General features: G+C 40.1%; 2 protein-coding genes across 3 annotated transcripts in view; both read left to right on the top strand.

Annotated features, from left to right (window-relative positions):
• The window catches only part of LOC124862430 (growth factor receptor-bound protein 2-like), a 28096-nt gene extending 26134 nt beyond the window's left edge, over nucleotides 1-1962 (top strand). For both annotated transcript variants that reach the window (XM_047356327.1, XM_047356328.1), the window contains exon 8: nucleotides 1105-1962. In XM_047356327.1, the coding sequence (XP_047212283.1) occupies nucleotides 1105-1284 (180 nt within the window). In that variant the 3' untranslated portion in view covers nucleotides 1285-1962. The remainder of the gene's footprint in view (nucleotides 1-1104) is intronic.
• A 523-nt stretch (nucleotides 1963-2485) lies between these two features.
• Nucleotides 2486-17086, top strand: LOC124862556 (protein FAM83F-like). Its single transcript, XM_047356538.1, has 5 exons — nucleotides 2486-3134; nucleotides 11449-11616; nucleotides 14756-14877; nucleotides 14995-15785; nucleotides 16529-17086. Exons 1-5 carry the CDS (start codon nucleotides 2661-2663, stop codon nucleotides 16576-16578), a joined length of 1605 nt encoding a protein of 534 aa, XP_047212494.1. The 5' UTR covers nucleotides 2486-2660; the 3' UTR covers nucleotides 16579-17086.
• The last annotated feature ends 1020 nt before the right edge of the window (nucleotides 17087-18106 follow it).

Genomic DNA, 18106 nt, shown 5'->3' with positions numbered 1-18106 from the left:
CTGATAGGGAAATCTTGCACAAACAGCGGTTTGAATCGCCCCAACGGTCATTCTGAGGCAGGCAGGTTCTCACTTCTGCCCCAGGTTGTTAGACAGCAGGCTGGTTCCTTGCTTTAGATTTTAAATGAAATACGAAAAAAATGTACCTTGCAGCTGCTGTAGGGATTCTGAGAAAACCTGAACTTAGCCTGAAAATTTGAACAAGCACGCTGTCCCCCTTCCTCTCTTCTGTGCTACAGGCCTCGATGTGAGCAGTGTGTACACGAGCGTGATTGACACTGCTAAGACATTCCTCATGGCTCATTTGTTTCCTATATTTTGAAACCTGAGATGGTCACCTGCATGGTGATTTTTGACTAGAACTACGGTTCTGCAAGGACATTTTGAAGTTGGCTAAAGAAAAACGTATTTTAATCATCAGTGTCTGTTTATATTGTCAAATGGATGAGCAAATGAAAAAATAAATCAAAGCTTGAGTTTCCCCTAACCCTGCCCCCACTCAATCTGACAGACTTCAAGTTTTTTTCAAAGGAAAGTGAGAAAATAGTGGCAATTTAAGACCTGCTCTGCAGATAAATTCCTGCCCCAAAAGCGTGCTTGATGAAAGTGTCAACACTTGTCCAACCACATTATTTTAAGTTTTTTGTTTACCCCTCTAAAAGATTTAGTTTCTTTTTCAGTAGAGTAGTACAGACTATAGGTGATATTAAAGGTGAAAAATGATCTTGGTTTCTTTTTTTTATGTTATAAAACCCAGTCTTCTAATGTCGACTTTTTGAACCACTTCAATTACACCAAAAAACAGCACCTTCTTAGTGGCTGCTGACTTCTGTTAGGTCTCAAAAAGTCAAATTACATTTTTTCTTTTTAAAAAAAAAAGGGTTAGTTTGACACATAACTTGATGTTTGCTCCTTACAAAGTAAAAATTTAATGGCAAAATAGCAAATGAATGATTTCCAGGAAATTCATGTGCAGCGTGTCATCTTAGTGGTACAGAGGAAAAGAATTTTATGAGTAGGTTCTGTAAATGCGAGCTAGATGAAGATATGTAGCTTCTGAGCAGCCTTCCAGGTATTAATGATCCTCTTCCCTCCTTCCTACAGCGAGCGTCCACAGTGCAGGTGAGGGCGTTGTACGACTTCACCGCCGAGGAAGACGACGAGCTGGGATTTAGTGCCGGTGACATCATTGAGGTGTTGGACCGCTCAGACAAGTCTTGGTGGAAAGGGAGGCTGAGGGGGCAGAGTGGGTTGTTTCCTGCGAACTACACAATACCGATGTGAGGAAATACGCTGTGGGCGAGGCTTTAGCCACACTCCATCTGCAGGCGCGTCAAGTCCTCGTTAGGTGTTTTTGAAAGTAAACACCGAGGATTCTGATCTGAGTTGCAGTGGATTGTAAGTTTATAGATTCATCGCCTCCCTGCATGGCTTGTTTGGGTTTCATTGAACATTTACTCTTCGGGGGTGAGAGAAACACCTGCAGGATGTTTTCTAAAGAGGAAGTGCTGCAGATGTCACTAAGGAATGTTTTTTTAACCATTTGTATTATAACATGTGGCAGCAGAAATGTATTTGATGAATGCTTGTTGGCCCAATGCCTGATCAATCAACTCATTCTGTTCATGTTTTGTAGTAAATTCTCAAGTGAGTACATTTTTTAAAGATAATTTTCAAGCTCATTTATCTTTAAACTGGATGTTAATTAGTTGGTAAATTCAGTGAAAACAGGTTAGTTTGTTACATTCAACTGATATTTTCTCATGAACTTCTGTCTCATCCTTTATTATTTTTTCTGCCTTATTGAGTTGCATAAATTTGGCAAAAAAAAAACCTAAAATATAAAAAGGAATAGGTGCTCTTCAAAATAAAAGCTGCATAGGCATTCTAGGAGGTTGAATATTTCTCTACTTGACTGTTTACTTTTGCTCCACTTCAATAAAGAAATAAAATAAAAAATAAAAAAGACTTTTGTTCCATTCTGACTTCATGCTTTCAGGTTTAATTTCAGTTTTCCTTCGTAAATCAAGGTTTTTCAGAACAGCTGAATAGATTTATTGGGTTATTTTCACTTGGAGGAATTTATAAAATAAGAATGGCTATTTTTAGCTGTTGTGGGTTAATTTTATAGTTGAATTTTTACTTGTGTGGTCTGTTTGGTATATATTCGTAAAGTAAGTGCTACTTTAACTGTAGCATTGTATTGGAACCCTGAGCCATTTCTCTGGTTATATCCAGTGCCATGAAAACCTACTTGTCTCCCTATAGATTTCTTCTTTAGTTTCATGTTTTAAATGACAAACGCATTTTAAAATCAGATGAAGCAGTTTCAACCTTTCCTTACTGTGGTTGCTGGTGCCAGACGGACTGGTCTTAGAATTTCTGATCTACTGGAATTTTCAACCATTTTTCAGGTTTACAGAGAAGAGCTCACTGAGACAGAACAAAAATATTTTCTTTGGCAAGTAGCGTCATTCATTCCTAGCCTTTTATTCTAAAGGTTTTCCAGTAGGAAAGCCTTAACTATGCTCTGTACTTCTTGTTGATCCCTTGGCTCCGCCCCCTGCTCCCACCTGAGCTCCTCCCACACCTGTCGGCTCGCTAAGCTGTTCCGCAGATCGGTGGTCAGAGACCCAGCAGCGAGGAAGCCTTTCTCGGCCATGGCGGAGTCCCAGCTGCTGTGCATGGACGACAAGCACGTCAATGAAAAGATCCCGGAGTCCAGGCCAGAGTTCTACTACAGCGAGGAGCAGCGGGCTGCTCTGGAGCAGCTGCTGAGGAATGGAGACGGAGCCTTCAAGATGCGCCTCAAGGAAGACAACGTCAAGGATTTCCTCTGCGCCAGGGAGGTCAAAGCCATCCGAGAAACCTTCCAGGAGTACGACACGGACAGCGACTCTGAGTCCAATGAGCAGGAGAAGCCCAAAGAGGCCTCCAGCGCGGACTCCGGGGTCCACTCCACCTACTGGCCGCAGATGTCCGACACCGAGGTTCCGTCTCTAGACATCGGCTGGCCGGCCACCAGCAGCGTGTATAAGGGGGTGACCCGGGTGTCGGTGTACACCCATCCGCCCAAGGAACCCGGACCGCACATCAAGGAGGTTGTGAGGAGACTCATTCAGGGCTCACAAAAGGTAAAACTATAAGGAGACATCATTTATGAGCAAAGTGGGAATAAAAAATTTAAAGAAACGTGTACAATATTAACATAAAGTGAGTTAATAAAAAAAACAAACATTTTTCAATTAAAAAGGAAACAAAATAACTTTCCAACTTCATCAAACCCAGTACCCATGCACTTCAACCATAGCATATACATTTCATTTTCTTTACCTTTGAGTATTTTTATGAATTGTGGGCATAGATATGAACTAGAAATGCTAAAATCAGCTGTAAATAATTAATTCAATGGTATATTTTTAAATGCTCTATTTTGTTCTGGTTTTGATCTGTGTTTGGGCCAAATAACTCCTGTGAAATTATTATCAAACCAAAGTAGATAGGCAAACTTGCTGGTAGGTAATGTTTCAGGGTCATGCAATCAAATTCTCTTACAGTTTACAATAATAAGAATATAAGCTTCTGTGTTCACGTGAAATTACCGAACTGGAACCAGTTTTTCTTTTGCATCTCAACAAGAAATAGTTTCATATTTTCCCCCAAAAACCAGTAAAAAAAACCCCATCCTTTTTAATGGATAGCTCCCAGTACAGTGACAAATGCTCAGATACTGAGATGGGACAAAAAACTCAAATAGGGTGAAGGTTCAAAAATGTCTATCTAAATCATAAAACAACAAACATTCACTATAGCTGATCTGTAATTCATGATTTTTGTGTTTAAACTCAATATTTACTTTAGATCCCACATATCTTTTGTTTCTGTTCTTGTAAAACCAGGAAAACTCCAGTTATTTAGTTTAACAAGCTGTAAGTCACATAACTGAGACACCTTTCTGTGACCTACAGAGTGAACTTCATGTCTTAGCAGTAAAAACATTTGCAGACCAGGAACCGCTTGCAGAGATAACAGGATTTACCAAGACGTCTGAGCTGTAGTTTGTGTATAAACTGATCTTGTGCCATGACTGAGAACAATCCCTGGCCTACTTGGCCCACAGCTGGTAGATATAATTGCCCTTAAATAATTTTCTTATTGGCTGGAGGTGATCATGTGACTGTGAAAGAGACAAGAATCCCCAGGCTGAGAGCAATTACTGTCACTCCGCATGAGTCCCAGCTATGAATAATTTCTGTTTGAAAAGAAACGACAGTTGTAGCTGTTGCTAAATGTTTGTTTAATTCACAGGAGGCTCAAACAGTCATGCTCTTTATGTTTAAGCTCCTGATTATTACTCAGGCGAACCCTAGTCCGGACCAAACTACTGGACTGAGCCCACTTTTTGAGGTGGTCTCAGTCCGCTTCCAAACAAACTCTGGTGTGGTTTGCTTCTGGTGTGAATATGAACTGGCCTCCATCTGACCCAACTACAGAAACATACGTCTCTTTGGACTTAACAAGCCACCGTAGCCGTGAACGTTATAATAAAATCTTACCGGAACCGCACTCTGTTGCTTAGCAACACTGTTGGCTGCGTGTTTTAGTTTGGTGCAGAGCACATCGTCCTCTTCGGCTTGCAGCACTCATTCTCTGACAGGGTTCTAAAATCATAAATAAAACGTCGCAAAATCTATGTTGAATGAGCCGCTCTTGACCCTCATAATGATATTACAGCTGTAATAACGGCAAAATATGAATAGAGGTGCTGCATGCAGGATGTTTTCCTCCGTTTCCTGGCCTGGTCTCATTTCTGTTCAATAGGAGCAATGGCTGTTGTTTACACGTTATAGTTCACTTGCAAAAAGTACAATTTGAAAGCAAACCGCACCAAACGAACAAAAAGGGCTACTTTTGGTCTGGACCAAATAAGCGAACCAAAGGACTTTCCTGGTGTGAATACACCCTAAAAAGCTACAAGGCTTGATTAATAACTCCTGCTAAAAGGTTTTGATTGAACCATTTGTGCCAAAATTAAGCATAAAAATGTGTTGGTTTATGTTGGGTACATTTATATTCACCTGGAGGCCAGATTATCCTGTTAGTGATGGAGATGGTCTTGACGGGAAGAGGGGCCCAATATCAAATTCTGCTTAAGGCCTCATATAACCTTGGGCCAGCCCTGTATGTAACAACCAGAACTATTCATGAACTGATTAAAGTATTTACATCCTAATAACCCATCGGTTACTGTTAATTAATCCTGTACAATGGCATGTTAAACTTTTTCAGTTTGTTATTTTTTATCAGAGACTAAAACTGATTAAGCTTCATGTTCATTAGATTTCAACCAAACATTCACAGGACTTTCTATGCTTCTGTTCTCATTTTGTGATCCATTCATTTAAACCATAACATGTAAAACATGCTTTTTAGAAAAACAAAAGTACCGCATGGTTGGTGAGTTATAAATCCTTCCTGTCACAAAGGAAGTGCAGTTACTCACACAAAAGCCATGAAAAGACTTTTTGATACATTTATGTTTAGCATTTCATCATTAGATCACTTGACATGATGTATCACTATGAGGATTGTTTTTATGCAGGATGCATGTTATTGTGAGGCTGTGGGGATTACATTTGAAGAGACGCTTCGGCTTTAAGGAACAGAAGCCAGAGGCAGGTTGCCGCATGTCTGTGTTCATCGTTTTGACTTCATCATGTGGAAATAAAATTATGATGACAGTTATTCAGTTATAGCCTTAAATTTTAACCATTACAGGGATGTGGCGATGTGCCAGGGTTTTTTTCAAGTAAGGTTCTGTTAAACGTCCTCATGGTTCAATCACTAGGTTGTGAGGCAGTTCATTAGTGAGAACCTTTCATCAAAACTGCAGTAAACACAAATGTTTTCAGTTCCGATTTAAAGGAACCAACAGTTTCTGCATATCTCAGGCTTTCAGAGAATGTGTTTCAGAGCTGAGGAGCATAGGAACCAGATGCTGCCTCACCACATTTAGCTCTGGTCCTGGAACCACTGAGGAAGCAGGTCTCTGAAGATTTGAGAGGTCTACATGGTTCATACCTGACCAGCAAATCAGAATGTTTATTGTCCCAAGACCATTCTGTGCTTCATAGACCAATAGCAGTATTTTAAAATCTCTTACTTTACAGACAGGGAGCCAGTGCAGTGCTTTAAGATCTGGTGTGATAGGATCCAATTTCTTGGTGTTGGTCAGAACTCGGGCAGCAGCATTTTGGATGAGGTGCAGCTGCCATTTACCTGTGGATTATGCAAGTTTGTCACATTTTAAAAGCTTCTTTCTACAAAGACAGTTACTTATTGATAAATAAACCCCTATGAATCAGGAATATTCTCATTAAACCTGCTTTTTGTTTACAGTTTTAGAGTTAGACAAGCAGACATTTCTTCTAACAGAACAGGGAAGTATTAATGGAATCAGTAGGAGTTATAAACGGGAGCGTCATGAGCAAGTTTTAACAAGCTGAGTCCTCGGCGGTGGAGATGGAGAAAGCTGCTGGAACTGTCAGCTTCACATCAGCACACGCAGCAGAGAGATTAAACCTCCTCCATGATCAGCTCGGGTTACCTTTAGTCTCCTTTTCCCTCATCCAATCAGATATTTCTACTGCGGTGTCTGATTGGCTGAGATCCTAGATGTGCATATTGATGTCTCTTATTTGTTTGGAAAGCACCTTCAGAAGCAGGAGTTGCAGAGCAAAGAGATGACGCTTTATTTGAACTGACGTGATGAAGGACAGTAAACACCTCCAGAGCAGATCTTAAAAGCATACTTAAAGCCTTGGATGATTAATTGGCCAATCACATGCTATGATTTCTCCCATAAAGGGTTTGTTCAAGCTGTGACATCTCCGAATCTGCAGAAAGACATGCAGACACGAACATCCACATGTGCCAATCCTTGATTTTTATGGAGGATGATTATGTGAAATGAGGACTCCTGTCACCATAAGATGAGTCTGTAGGTGGACAATTATCTTGTAAATGCTGAAATTACTCTGGGGAACAAAAGTAGAACTGCAGGATATGTCATTCAAGTTGAGTTCTTCAAAATCTGTCAAAGTTTTCCCTGGAGAGAGGAAAAAAGAATCAGCAGCCAGAGAACTACTGAGGTTTGCTGGAGGACAACTGATGTTCATACCTTATCCAGTCACATCACAAGATGGAGGCGTTTATACTTGCTTCAAAAAGCCATGTGGTAGTTTTTTTTATAGAATAAACCTTCAAGGCAGAGAGCAAAACCACCAAATCCAGCCATCATCGCATCCCAGCAAAAAGTGCAAAGAATAAGCGCTCATCCTTTGACTTTTGGTGGAGAACCTTTCTTGAGTTTTTAGACCTTGGAGTTGATCAGTTTGTTTTGCTTTTGGTTTCCTGCCTGATTTTTGAAGACTGACACCTTGGGTTAGGACCTGGAGAGTTCTCCGGCCACAAGTGCCAAATTTCAGGTTTACGAGTCACTTTGTCACTTTTGCAACAACAGCTCTGTTTTTGCTGACAAAAACTAGATGAAATCAAAATAACTAAACCAGAATGACTACAACAATGTTTAGAATGGTTGACCGCTTTCCAATCAGATTTCATTTTAGCTGTTTGGAGGAAGCAAGTAGAAAACGAGCCAGTGTGTACGTAGGAATGGAATGATGGCACCAGGTGGATGTAATGGGTTTCCTGTGGACATTCTGATGCTTTTGGAGATTTCATTAAAAATGTCGACAGTTGGAAATAAAGAAAGAATGGAGAGAGAAATTTGATCTAATAAGGACATTTTGAGAAGTGTGTGGAGAGACCACCACTGTTACTATCAGTATTTTTGGTTTTGACACATTATAAAAAAGCTAATCCAAATAATTGTGTCAAACAACAAATTTAAATCAGGAGATGGTACCAGAGTTTGGATATTCTTGGATGTGGTGAAACCTTCTTTACTTTAACTAGACCTGTCACTATGAAGTTATTGGTTATCCAGAAATATCTTGAGCTGCAATACTTCTAGCAGAAGCATTCTGCATGTGAGGCCATTAGGATGAACGCAAGAAAAGAAGGATTTCAAGCGCATCTGCTCCTCAGTTATAGCAATTAGCCTCCTAATTAGTATGACAGAGTGATTTCAGCTGGACTCGTCAGATCATTTAGTGCAAAGAACCAGAAACATTTTGATTGATCTGAATCTGACAACCATGTGATGAACAGGCTAACCTGTCCCGGGTTCAGCCAACCTCTGGCCTGTTGCCTGCTAGAGATATGCATCAACTCCCCTGTTCTCCTGCATGGATTTAGCTTAAATTGAATATGGATGAATTGATGCATCTTATCACTCTGCACAATAATCTAAAAACAATCAGAACAGTTACCTCAAAAACTGAGGCTGTAAAGTTTGCAAAAAGAACATTTGTGTCTTTTTAGCTTTAAGCGCCCTACTGCAAAAAAGAGGAGGTGAACTTAAAACAGTTCTTTAGATAGTTTCAGTTCCTCCGTGTGTCTGGGAAATCTTCACTGAGCAGCTTTCTTCAGATCATTTACTGAAAACATTTTCAGGCCATGGACTGTTGGCCAACTCTTTTGTGATTTCAAACACTGATATTGCGATGATAGAGATTCTAGATCTTGTGCAGCTTTAGTTTAAAATCTCCAGGTATCTAAGAGTTTATGATCAATCAATCAATTTAATCACTAGACACGTTCAATAAAATTAACAAAATGATCAAATCAACTAAAATCATAAAACAAGCAATTATTGTTAAAAAGACAACAAAGAGTAAAAGTGAGGGAGATCAACCATTTATAGAAGATTAGGAACTGTGGAAATGCATTTGTGTAGATGCATTGCAGTCGAACGAGAAATAGGCCCATACCATCACCGGTCTTACACCGTACTTAACAGTGGGGATCGGGTGCATTTGCACACATTTTCCTCTGTTTTGTGCCAAACCCACCTGTGGTGTTTGTTGCCACAAAGCTCAAAATGTAGTATCTTCTGAACAAAGCACACAAGTTAAAATCCACTCCCAGTAGAGTTTATCAAACTTCATGTTTTCCTGACATGACTCCAAACCGCAGGTTGGCATGAGAATAACCTCAAGTGTTGCTATGAAGACTTGATGATGTTTGCTAAAAGTGAACTTTAGGAGATTTTTTTACCTCCCATACCATCCTCTCCTCTTCATTAATAATTGTGGGAGAAACTCTGCTTGGCTTCCTGGCAGCTGGTGGTTACCTAATGACACTCTTTTGGTTCTGACATTTATATTCTGCTTTGCATGACTTACTGGATCAAGTCTAACCACAAACAAATGAGCTCTGACAAGGAAATGGAAATGAAAGACTGAAAATGTTAAGGTTGACTTCAGCAATATAAAAAAATCTGTCAGAATGTAACACTTCCTGCTACTACAAGTGAAGTGAACTTTTTAAATAAAAAATCCAACCCATTATTGGAAAATCTCTGATCATATCCTGAACCTGACATTAACGTTAATATGATTTTTAAAGCATGTGACCTATAACCGCCACTGGATCTGATCCAAACTGTTTTCAAGACACCTGTAAGCACCTTGGGAAACAAGTTCTTCCATTGAATCACCCGCTGCAGAAAATCTGTATCACAGCAGTAACAGGAGTAAGATAAAGTGCTGAAACATTTATTGCTTTAAATGCTGCTTAGTGACTGCTCTGAAAACCTGTTAAACTGAAGACTTCTTTTCCATCCAGGCTGGTAGGAGAGGTTCTGCTGGAAAAAAAAAAAAAGTTACTATTGCAAAAAATACTAGCTATCATGAATAATTTCCACTCCACATGCATCCAGTATAACCAGTCACTGTCCAGTCTGTTTCAGTCTCTAATCAGATGTTCACAAACTTTAAAACCTTGAATTATAAATCCAAATCTTTTTACCAGTTGCACAAATCTCAGTTTTTTACAGTACAGAACATTTTTGACCCAAATGTGTTCCCACACCTTTTTAACATGGTTTTGTTATTCAAATAAATTTGATATTTTTTTTTTCAGTGAGCTATAAACAGTTCTCTGTATTCAGAAAATACATTTGGTGATGCTGCAAAAGACAAAAAAAAACAACTTTCCAATGAATTGCTGCTGAATTTTAGTGTTAGAAGTTTTACTTTCCATTTACAGCAACTTTCACACTTATCCACCTTCCCCCAAACAAACTTGTCTTTTATTGCAGTAGCACAATTTTAGACTGAAACATTTAGAAAATTACAACTTTTAATCTAGACACATTTAACCAATGTACCTAAAGAGTTTTTGTAACTTAAATGTCTGAGTTGATCAGACTGTCTAGACCTAATCCATGACATATGATGAGACTCAAAAGGCTAATTTCATGTAGCTATTCTTCATGATGGGAAACATCTGAGAACATGCCATTCAAGTAAGGCAAATGTGTGATGGTTTTCATAAGCCAGGAAATGGCTACAAGAAAATGTCTGCTCGGTAAACTTCCCCGTGTCTGCAGGGAGAGTTATTTTGAATACTGCAGTTATTAGTTTTAAACCACAACTGGAACTGGAACAGTCAAGACTGGAAGAAGACCCCAGTTTATCTTGGCACCACCCACAGCTTGGAGGAGGGGAGGGGAAGTAAAAAAGCTCCAAATGTCAGCAAAAGATGCCATCTTGGGGTTGTTGAGTTACCATGACAACCATTGGAGTCTATTTACCTGCCAATTTGCTATTTGAGAGGCATGTCAGGGTAAGACTTATTCTGTTCCAAACTAAACTTCACAGGGACTTTAACTAGATCTGTGTGTTTTGGCCAGATGAGATTAATTTGAGTTTTGCAGCAAGAAACATTCCAGGTGGCTCGCGCCTACTAGTAAGTACGATGGAGGAACTGTCATGCTATGGGCACTAGCCCTGGGGAAATATTTAGAGTGTATAACATCATCGACTGCTTTCATGGGGATCTCAGTCCTCAGACCTTCATCTAACAGAAAACCGTTGGTTGAGTTGTAGAGACGTGGACAGCTAGGAGGATTCAGCACTGGTCAAATATCCCTCTGCCTCACCCTTGTGCAAGGCATTAGAAGAAGACTAAGTGCATTCCTACTGGCAGAGTGGGGATTGTACAACACATAAGTAGAGTAGTTATCAATTATGGTATCAGAGATTTTCTTTAAAAAAACTATTGTTTCCTAGTATGAGACCTCACTGAATATATTTACTCACAGTAAAGGTTGGATTCATCAAAATATTTTATGCTGTTCAGGTTATGCTGCTCAAATAAAAATATATTTATTCTAAGGCTTTTTATACAATTTGACCATGGATGCCAGTAACTATGGAATTTGTAATGGCTATTATTCAAGTTTAAATGACTTTACAGAAAAAAAATGTACTTGTTTATTAAACGGTCCCTCTCCTTATCCCCCATCTCTGTGCTTCCCAGGTAGTGGCCATTGTTATGGACCTCCTCACCGACCTGCAGATCCTCCAAGACCTGCTGGATGCCTCGTCACGCCGCGGGGTGGCTGTTTATGTCGTGCTGGAGGCCAGGGGAGTTCCCCACTTTCTGGATATGTGTTCTCGGCTGCAGATTAATGCGATGCATCTGCGGGTGAGCAACAGAGAGCTGGGCAAACAGAGCATGAATGGGCTTCGCAGTAGGAGGAGGCGATCTAACACTCAGCATTAAAAACGGCTCAGTGGTTCAGCAGAAAATATATATCTTTCACTGCAGTATTAGTCATGGATTACAGAGATCATGTGAGATGAGATACTTTTGGGGAAATTCCAGACAAGATAACGTCCAACTTAGTTCAGACATAAACTGTTTATCATAGAAGTTTGAAATATTTGTTTCAGGCATCTCAAAGTGAAATGAATTCCCACTCAATCTGGTTTCAGGGTAGTTTCAGGTTTATTGTTCAGGTCTTCCCATGTCTTTGTTCTTTTTTCCAGGAAAGGTCAATTCTTGAAATTCGCGGAAAACATTTTGTTCAGGGTTCTTGCTCAGTCGAGAAAAGTCTGGAATTTGACTTCCATGTTGGGCCTAGATATATATGAAAAAGAAAAGAAGAGGCTGGAAAAAATAATTTTCTCATTGTCGTGTCCTTCCTTCCACCCTTATTTCTTTTTAATTTTTTACCATGTCCTGTCCAGCAGAGTAGCGCTCAGAATTGTTGTGGTAGTGCCAAGAAAAAGCCCAATCAACAGTTTTACTTTCACAAGTGGAGCATTACATCAAACGCTTTAAAGCTCTGCTTGATATTTATAAAAGAAACTTTACAAGAAACTCCTTTGGGATTATTTCAATTGTTACGGACACGGAGACAGAAATGAAAAAGAAAATTGTAAGAAGCACGAAAGAGAGAGAGGTGGGGTCAAAAAGGAAAATGGGAGAGAAAGAAGGATGAAGAGAATACAAGTTAACATCCTGCTTGCTTCTACACCTGCAGAAACGTTCAAATTACCAGCTTTTTTACCAAAAAGTGCACGGTACCTATCAATGCAAGATGTATTTAGTGGTAAATACGGCTCAATATAGAACATTTGTGGATCTGTTAACACCTGAATCTAAACATCTGAGTGTGAGCGCGCTTGTGTTTACAAGGTTTCTCCATAAAAATAGGCAATAGCAAGTGTGAGGAGCCACAAACCTGCCCCCCTGGACCCGGGACAGATACGGAGGAGATCCGAGCCGTAGACATCCAAAGGACCCCCAGAGCACAGGAACCCCAGGAGAACCACTGCCGCAACCCCCCCAGAGAAGAGCAGGGGAGAGTCCCAGGGAAACCACCCAGCAGCCACAGTGCAGAAGCCCCAGGGAGCTGCAGCAATGAGCCCACAGGCCTCGCCAGCAGCTGTCCACCCCGAGCAGATCCAGCCATTGACCCAGAGACCCGAGACCCCAGGACACACCACCCCCCAAGCAGAGGCCTGACAGAGCCCAGGGGTCCAGGCCCCGGCAAGCAGCCATCGTCCCACCCTACTTATTTTCTTCCTTGCATACTTCCTTCTGTCCTTTTTTCTCAGTCCATATCTTCCTTCCTTCCTTCCTTCCTTCCTTCCTTCCTTCATATTAAAAATATATTTATAGTATTTACTTAAATATAGATTATTTATATATCACCAGTTCACAGTAAATATCTCACAGCCCTTTACAAGACAAAGAAGTCTAATTTATATTGAATTGCAAATAATCCATTTTGGTCCAGACTCAGATCCGATACAGTAGTTTTCTATCAGAGAAAGAAAAAAAAGGAAACAGCTAAACACAGAGGCACTGGACCAGGAGTACTTTCTACTTAAGGAAAAACAATGTGGAAACACATAACATTAATAGCTCTGCCAAAGGCTCAGTTCAGGTCATTGGGAGAGCTTATTCCTGAACTATTACTAAAAGTTTACAGTTAAGGTTCTCTCTCCTAGTAACAATAAAGATCTTCTATTTTACAAACATATTTTGACTTATTTCAGTCTGTTTTTTATTTTTATTTTTGAGCAACCATTTTAATGGTTTACACCATAAATCAGACTTTATTCAAGACCGATCAGTGCAGGACTTTTAGGTTTGAAAACCTCTGTTAGTGTTCAGTGTGAGCATTTGGAAGGTATCACTTCTGACCTACATAGTGTCATAAAGGATTTTCCTTTGGGATTATTCCTGGGTCCATCCGGGTTCATTTGTATAAATACTCCTAAGCAAAACAGATTCAGTATACTTCCGCGGCTTACAGTCGACCGCAATCTTAGATAAAAATGATTGTTTTAGTACATTTAATCCAAACATTTTGTGTTGATGCTCTTAAAAGCCACAACAAAGCTACTGAGCTTTCCATTTTATAATTATTGCATCTCAAACATGCAGGACACTGGCCGCCAAGGAAAGGGTTGGCTTTCAATTTCAAAAGGAAAAGTATAAAATAATATGAACAATAGAAATTCCTTGATGTGGTGGTATAACATTCAGCCTTGGCTCAGTGAGTGGTCTTCCACCAGGGAAAGGTTGGGAGCTCGAGGTTCAGCTCTGTCATATAGGGATGTGTCAGAGTGCCTACACAGGACATCCAATATGCTTTAAAAAAGCTTCTACTTAATGAAAAGAGGTAATTTAATATTTTACCTTCTGCATAAAAACACATCACCTCAACCAGCTGAATTATCCTCTCAGAGACATTTGATTCAGGCAAAATGTTTGGTGTTTAAACAGACAATTAGAGAGTAAAACTTAAGTTTAAGGATTTGAAATGGCAAAGTGATGTTGTTAGACAGGCTGATAGTTGCCAGTGTGTTCTGATATAGTTGGAAGAAGGAACAGCAGTTCACTGAGCCACTCTGACATTCAATCCCCTCTGAGACGCAATACCCAGCCTTATCTGCTGCCTGCTGAGTTTTACAGTGCAGTCAAGACTGGATCACTGAAGTAGCTGCATAGAGTGGTCTCAGTTACACTGTGAAAGGCCTTTTTAGAGCGCCGGGCTCTGTTACTCTTACTTCTTACAAATGAACATTCATTGTTCCTGAGAACTGATGCAAAAAGAGTAATTCGATGCGTCACCTCCACTGTGGTGTTGACAGGAAGGCAAGCCTCCTCCCAGTTTGTCCACATATGCGACTAACTGACATCTCTGTAAATCATTGAGTGGGACACAGCCTGTTATGTTTCATATATGAGGTTGTGTGTGTTTACTCAGGATCACCTGAGGGATGCTGAGCTGCTTGCATTGTGTAAATAGGTGGGTGTTTCTTTGCAGAACCTCCGTGTGCGGCTGGTGAGAGGTGCAGGGCTGGCCCTGTCGTTTGGAAAGCTGCCCGGCTCCCTGAACTCCAAATACATGCTAGTGGACGGGGAGAAAGTCATGTTTGGATCCTACAGGTGAAGGTCCAGCAATGCCTTTTGAGCAAACTGGACATTTTTGATGCTATTTTGAAAATAATGTTTATTTATCTTTGCACAGAAGTATTTCATTGATACTCATCTCCTAACCTCTAGCTTTACATGGAGTACATCCCGGCTGGACAGGAGCACCATTACTGTGATGTCTGGTCAAGTTGTGGACTTCTTCGACAGTGACTTCCGGGAGCTGTATGCCGTGTCTGAACAGGTTGACCTCTACAAGGAGTTCAACGTCACCAAACCTCCTCTTCCTACACCCCTCCTGAAGCCAAAGGTGGAGCACATTCGGCCTTTGCCTGTCTCCACTTCTCGCTTTCAGGTATCTGTTGGGGATTCGAGACAAGTTGACCTAAAAGTACCTGCACATAAGTACCACAATCCCAAGTACTCCCTAGTTTTTGGGAACAGTTTGGGCTTAACGGGTTCCTTACAGGACCTGTCCACTCAGAAAGACTCAGTGGTTGGTGAGATGAATCAGAGAAACGGGATGAAGAACGGCTTCCTTCATACCAGCAAGGACAAGGCAGATAGAGTCTCCTCACCAAGTCCATCTTCAACCACGGAGGAAGATGATCAGGAAGGAAAGGGGGGTCTGAAGAAGAACGACGTAACCAGTGTAAAGAAGCCTCGCAGCTCCTTCAGGCATTTTTTGAAAGGCAGAGGAGCCAACCACAGCACAGAGACTATAGAGGAAGGCGTGGTCACTCCTCAGAGCCCCGCCCCCATCTGTAAAGTGCCAGAAACTAATGGCGTCACAGGAAACGAACTGGAGGATTCATTTGAAATCTTTGAGAAACAAGGACCGCTGAAAGTCAAAATCAAGAAGCCGTCAAAGCACATTCAGAGGAGCGTATCTCTGCAGACCATCAACACCGGAGATGGAGATGGTATGTGGGCCATTTACTGCTTGCGTTTCAGTTTTTCATTTACCTTTTATTCGTTGTGTTTGAAATGTCATGAAACAACACAAAAAAATATTTAATGAATACTTGATTCCAACAAATTATTGCAGAGAAGCTAAAACAATTAAAATTGCATTTCACCTCAAAAAAGAACATAAAACACCAACCAGTTATTGTTCTATTTGAAAATAAAGATATAAATATAATGAAAAAAAAACAACATAAATTTGAAGAATTAGCTTTTACTAAATGAGCCTGAGCCTGGTTCTGGTTCTGCTGGAGGTTTCTTCCTGTTAAAAGGGAGTTTTTCCTCTCCACTGTCGCTACATGCATGCTCAGTATGAGGGATTGCTGCAAAGTCAACACCAGTGACTGTCCACTGTCTCTAAATGCTCATCCAGGAGGAGTGAATGCTGCAAGTCACTGACTGGATGCAATCTGCTGGGTTTCCTTACATAAAAAAACTGTAAATAATGATCTCAAATAATAAACTGAACTTGAATGCATTGTTTGATAACTAGGATTAACTTCAAATCTGTGTGTATGATTGAATTAAATTTACTTTTTTGTGCTTTATAAATAAATTTAATTGGATTGAATTAAAAGTGACTGAAAGAGAAGTTTTTCTGTCATTTTCAGCAGTAACTGTTTAGTTTTTCTGAGCTGGATAAGAAGATTGATTCTGCTTGTTTATAAAGATGCTAAATGCTTCTTTTTTCTTTTATCAGGATTAAAAAGCCACCGGCGGCATCAGAAGAAGAACTGCATCCAGTCTTGAGATGAAAATAGGCCTTCAATGAAGACTGAACTTCCTGGTGAAGCAGCTGAGTCACAGTATTGACTTACTGTTACCAGGTGAAACCACTTTATCAGCTGCAAGTGCTGTAAATGTTACTGAACTGAAGGTCATCTAGAAATACATTGTAGCCAAAAAGTGCTGTCAGTGGCGGATTAACTGCCACCTTTACAGTTTTTCTACATTTTGTATTAAATTATTCCACAGTTCAGTGTTTTTCTGTGCTTTTCACTTGAGCCTAAACAGCACATGGTGTATTATTATCACACCTGGTTGCTATGGTGACTGGAAAAGTGATCAGCTGTGACGCCGCTGAGTGTCTCCTAACTGTGGACTCTTGGTAACTAAGTAAGTGTGTTGTCTACACTGTGAATGATATACAAGAGTCTGTGTGGATGCAGTGGGAGTCCAAATGAATATGAATAAATGATGTGAATCCTCAACAGTCAAAACTTTGTTGCAGTACCTAAATAAAAGACAAAATCATCGGCGTAAGAGTGATTCTTTGATTTAAGTTAGACACAGAAGCAAGCATGTGACTCACAGCAAGAAGCTCAGCAAAAAAAAAATGTTCTTTATCTTTGTGTGGGACACATAGAAATCCTAGAGTCTTTGAATAAAATGTGTAACATATGAGTGTTAAGAGTCTTAAGATAGTCTGGGTTTATTTCACTTAAAGCTTGAAGTGTTTTTTGTTCGCTTGTGAGTTTCACTGACCCTGAATTTCAATGATTTTAGTCAGGAAGTTTAAACGTTTTTTAAAGCAAAAAAAGTATTTGCCCGCTTACAAATCCCTCGAGTTTTCTTTTGTCTGTTACACCTAAATGTTTTAGATCATCAAACAAAAGTTAATTTTAGTCACAGATAATTGGAGTAAATGATGATTTCAATTGTTATAAGAAAAAGAGGTATCCATACCAAACTGGCTCTAAGTGAAAGGGTAAACCTCACCCTGTTGTTAAATTGTGAATTATCTGTTATTAACCACATTTATTGTAAAGCTGAGATCATGTTCACTAGCCGCTATTGCCAAGAGCTGTGTCTGACAACACGAAGTAGGCTGAAGAACTGGAAAAGCGACACATCATGCCTCAATCTAAAGAACAGACGAGAAACAAAGTCATTGACATCTGTCAGTTTGAAAAGGGTTACAAAACCATTTCAAAGGCTTTGGGACTACAGTGAACCACAGTAAGAACCATTACCTATAAATGGAGAAAACATGGAACAGTGGTGAACATTTCCAGGAGAATTATTCCAACAGCTCATCGACAAATAATCCAGGAGATCACAAAGGAACCCAGAACATCTAAAGCCCTGTATGATTCACTTGTCTCAGTTTAGGTCAAAGTTCATGATTCAAAAATGAGGAGGAGACTGGACAAAAATGCCATCCAAGGGAGAGTTCTGAGTTCAAAACCACTGTTGACCAAAATAAACACAAAGAGCACATTCCCCAAGAAACATCTGGATGATCCCTAAGACTTCCTCAAGTAGCACCTTTGCTCAG

This window comes from Girardinichthys multiradiatus, chromosome X (genome assembly GCF_021462225.1).
Source record: "Girardinichthys multiradiatus isolate DD_20200921_A chromosome X, DD_fGirMul_XY1, whole genome shotgun sequence".
Classification (NCBI taxonomy): domain Eukaryota; kingdom Metazoa; phylum Chordata; class Actinopteri; order Cyprinodontiformes; family Goodeidae; genus Girardinichthys; species Girardinichthys multiradiatus.
This window is presented reverse-complemented; position numbering and strand designations above follow the sequence as displayed.

Excerpts from the sequence above, each read along its gene's own strand:
- LOC124862556 (XM_047356538.1), top strand. The coding sequence starts at position 2,661 with ATGGCGGAGTCCCAGCTGCTGTGCATGGACGACAAGCACGTCAATGAA. Across the intron at positions 3,135-11,448 it reads TCATTCAGGGCTCACAAAAG|GTAGTGGCCATTGTTATGGA; the intron begins GTAAAACTATAA and ends TGTGCTTCCCAG. Across the intron at positions 15,786-16,528 it reads CAACACCGGAGATGGAGATG|GATTAAAAAGCCACCGGCGG; the intron begins GTATGTGGGCCA and ends TTCTTTTATCAG.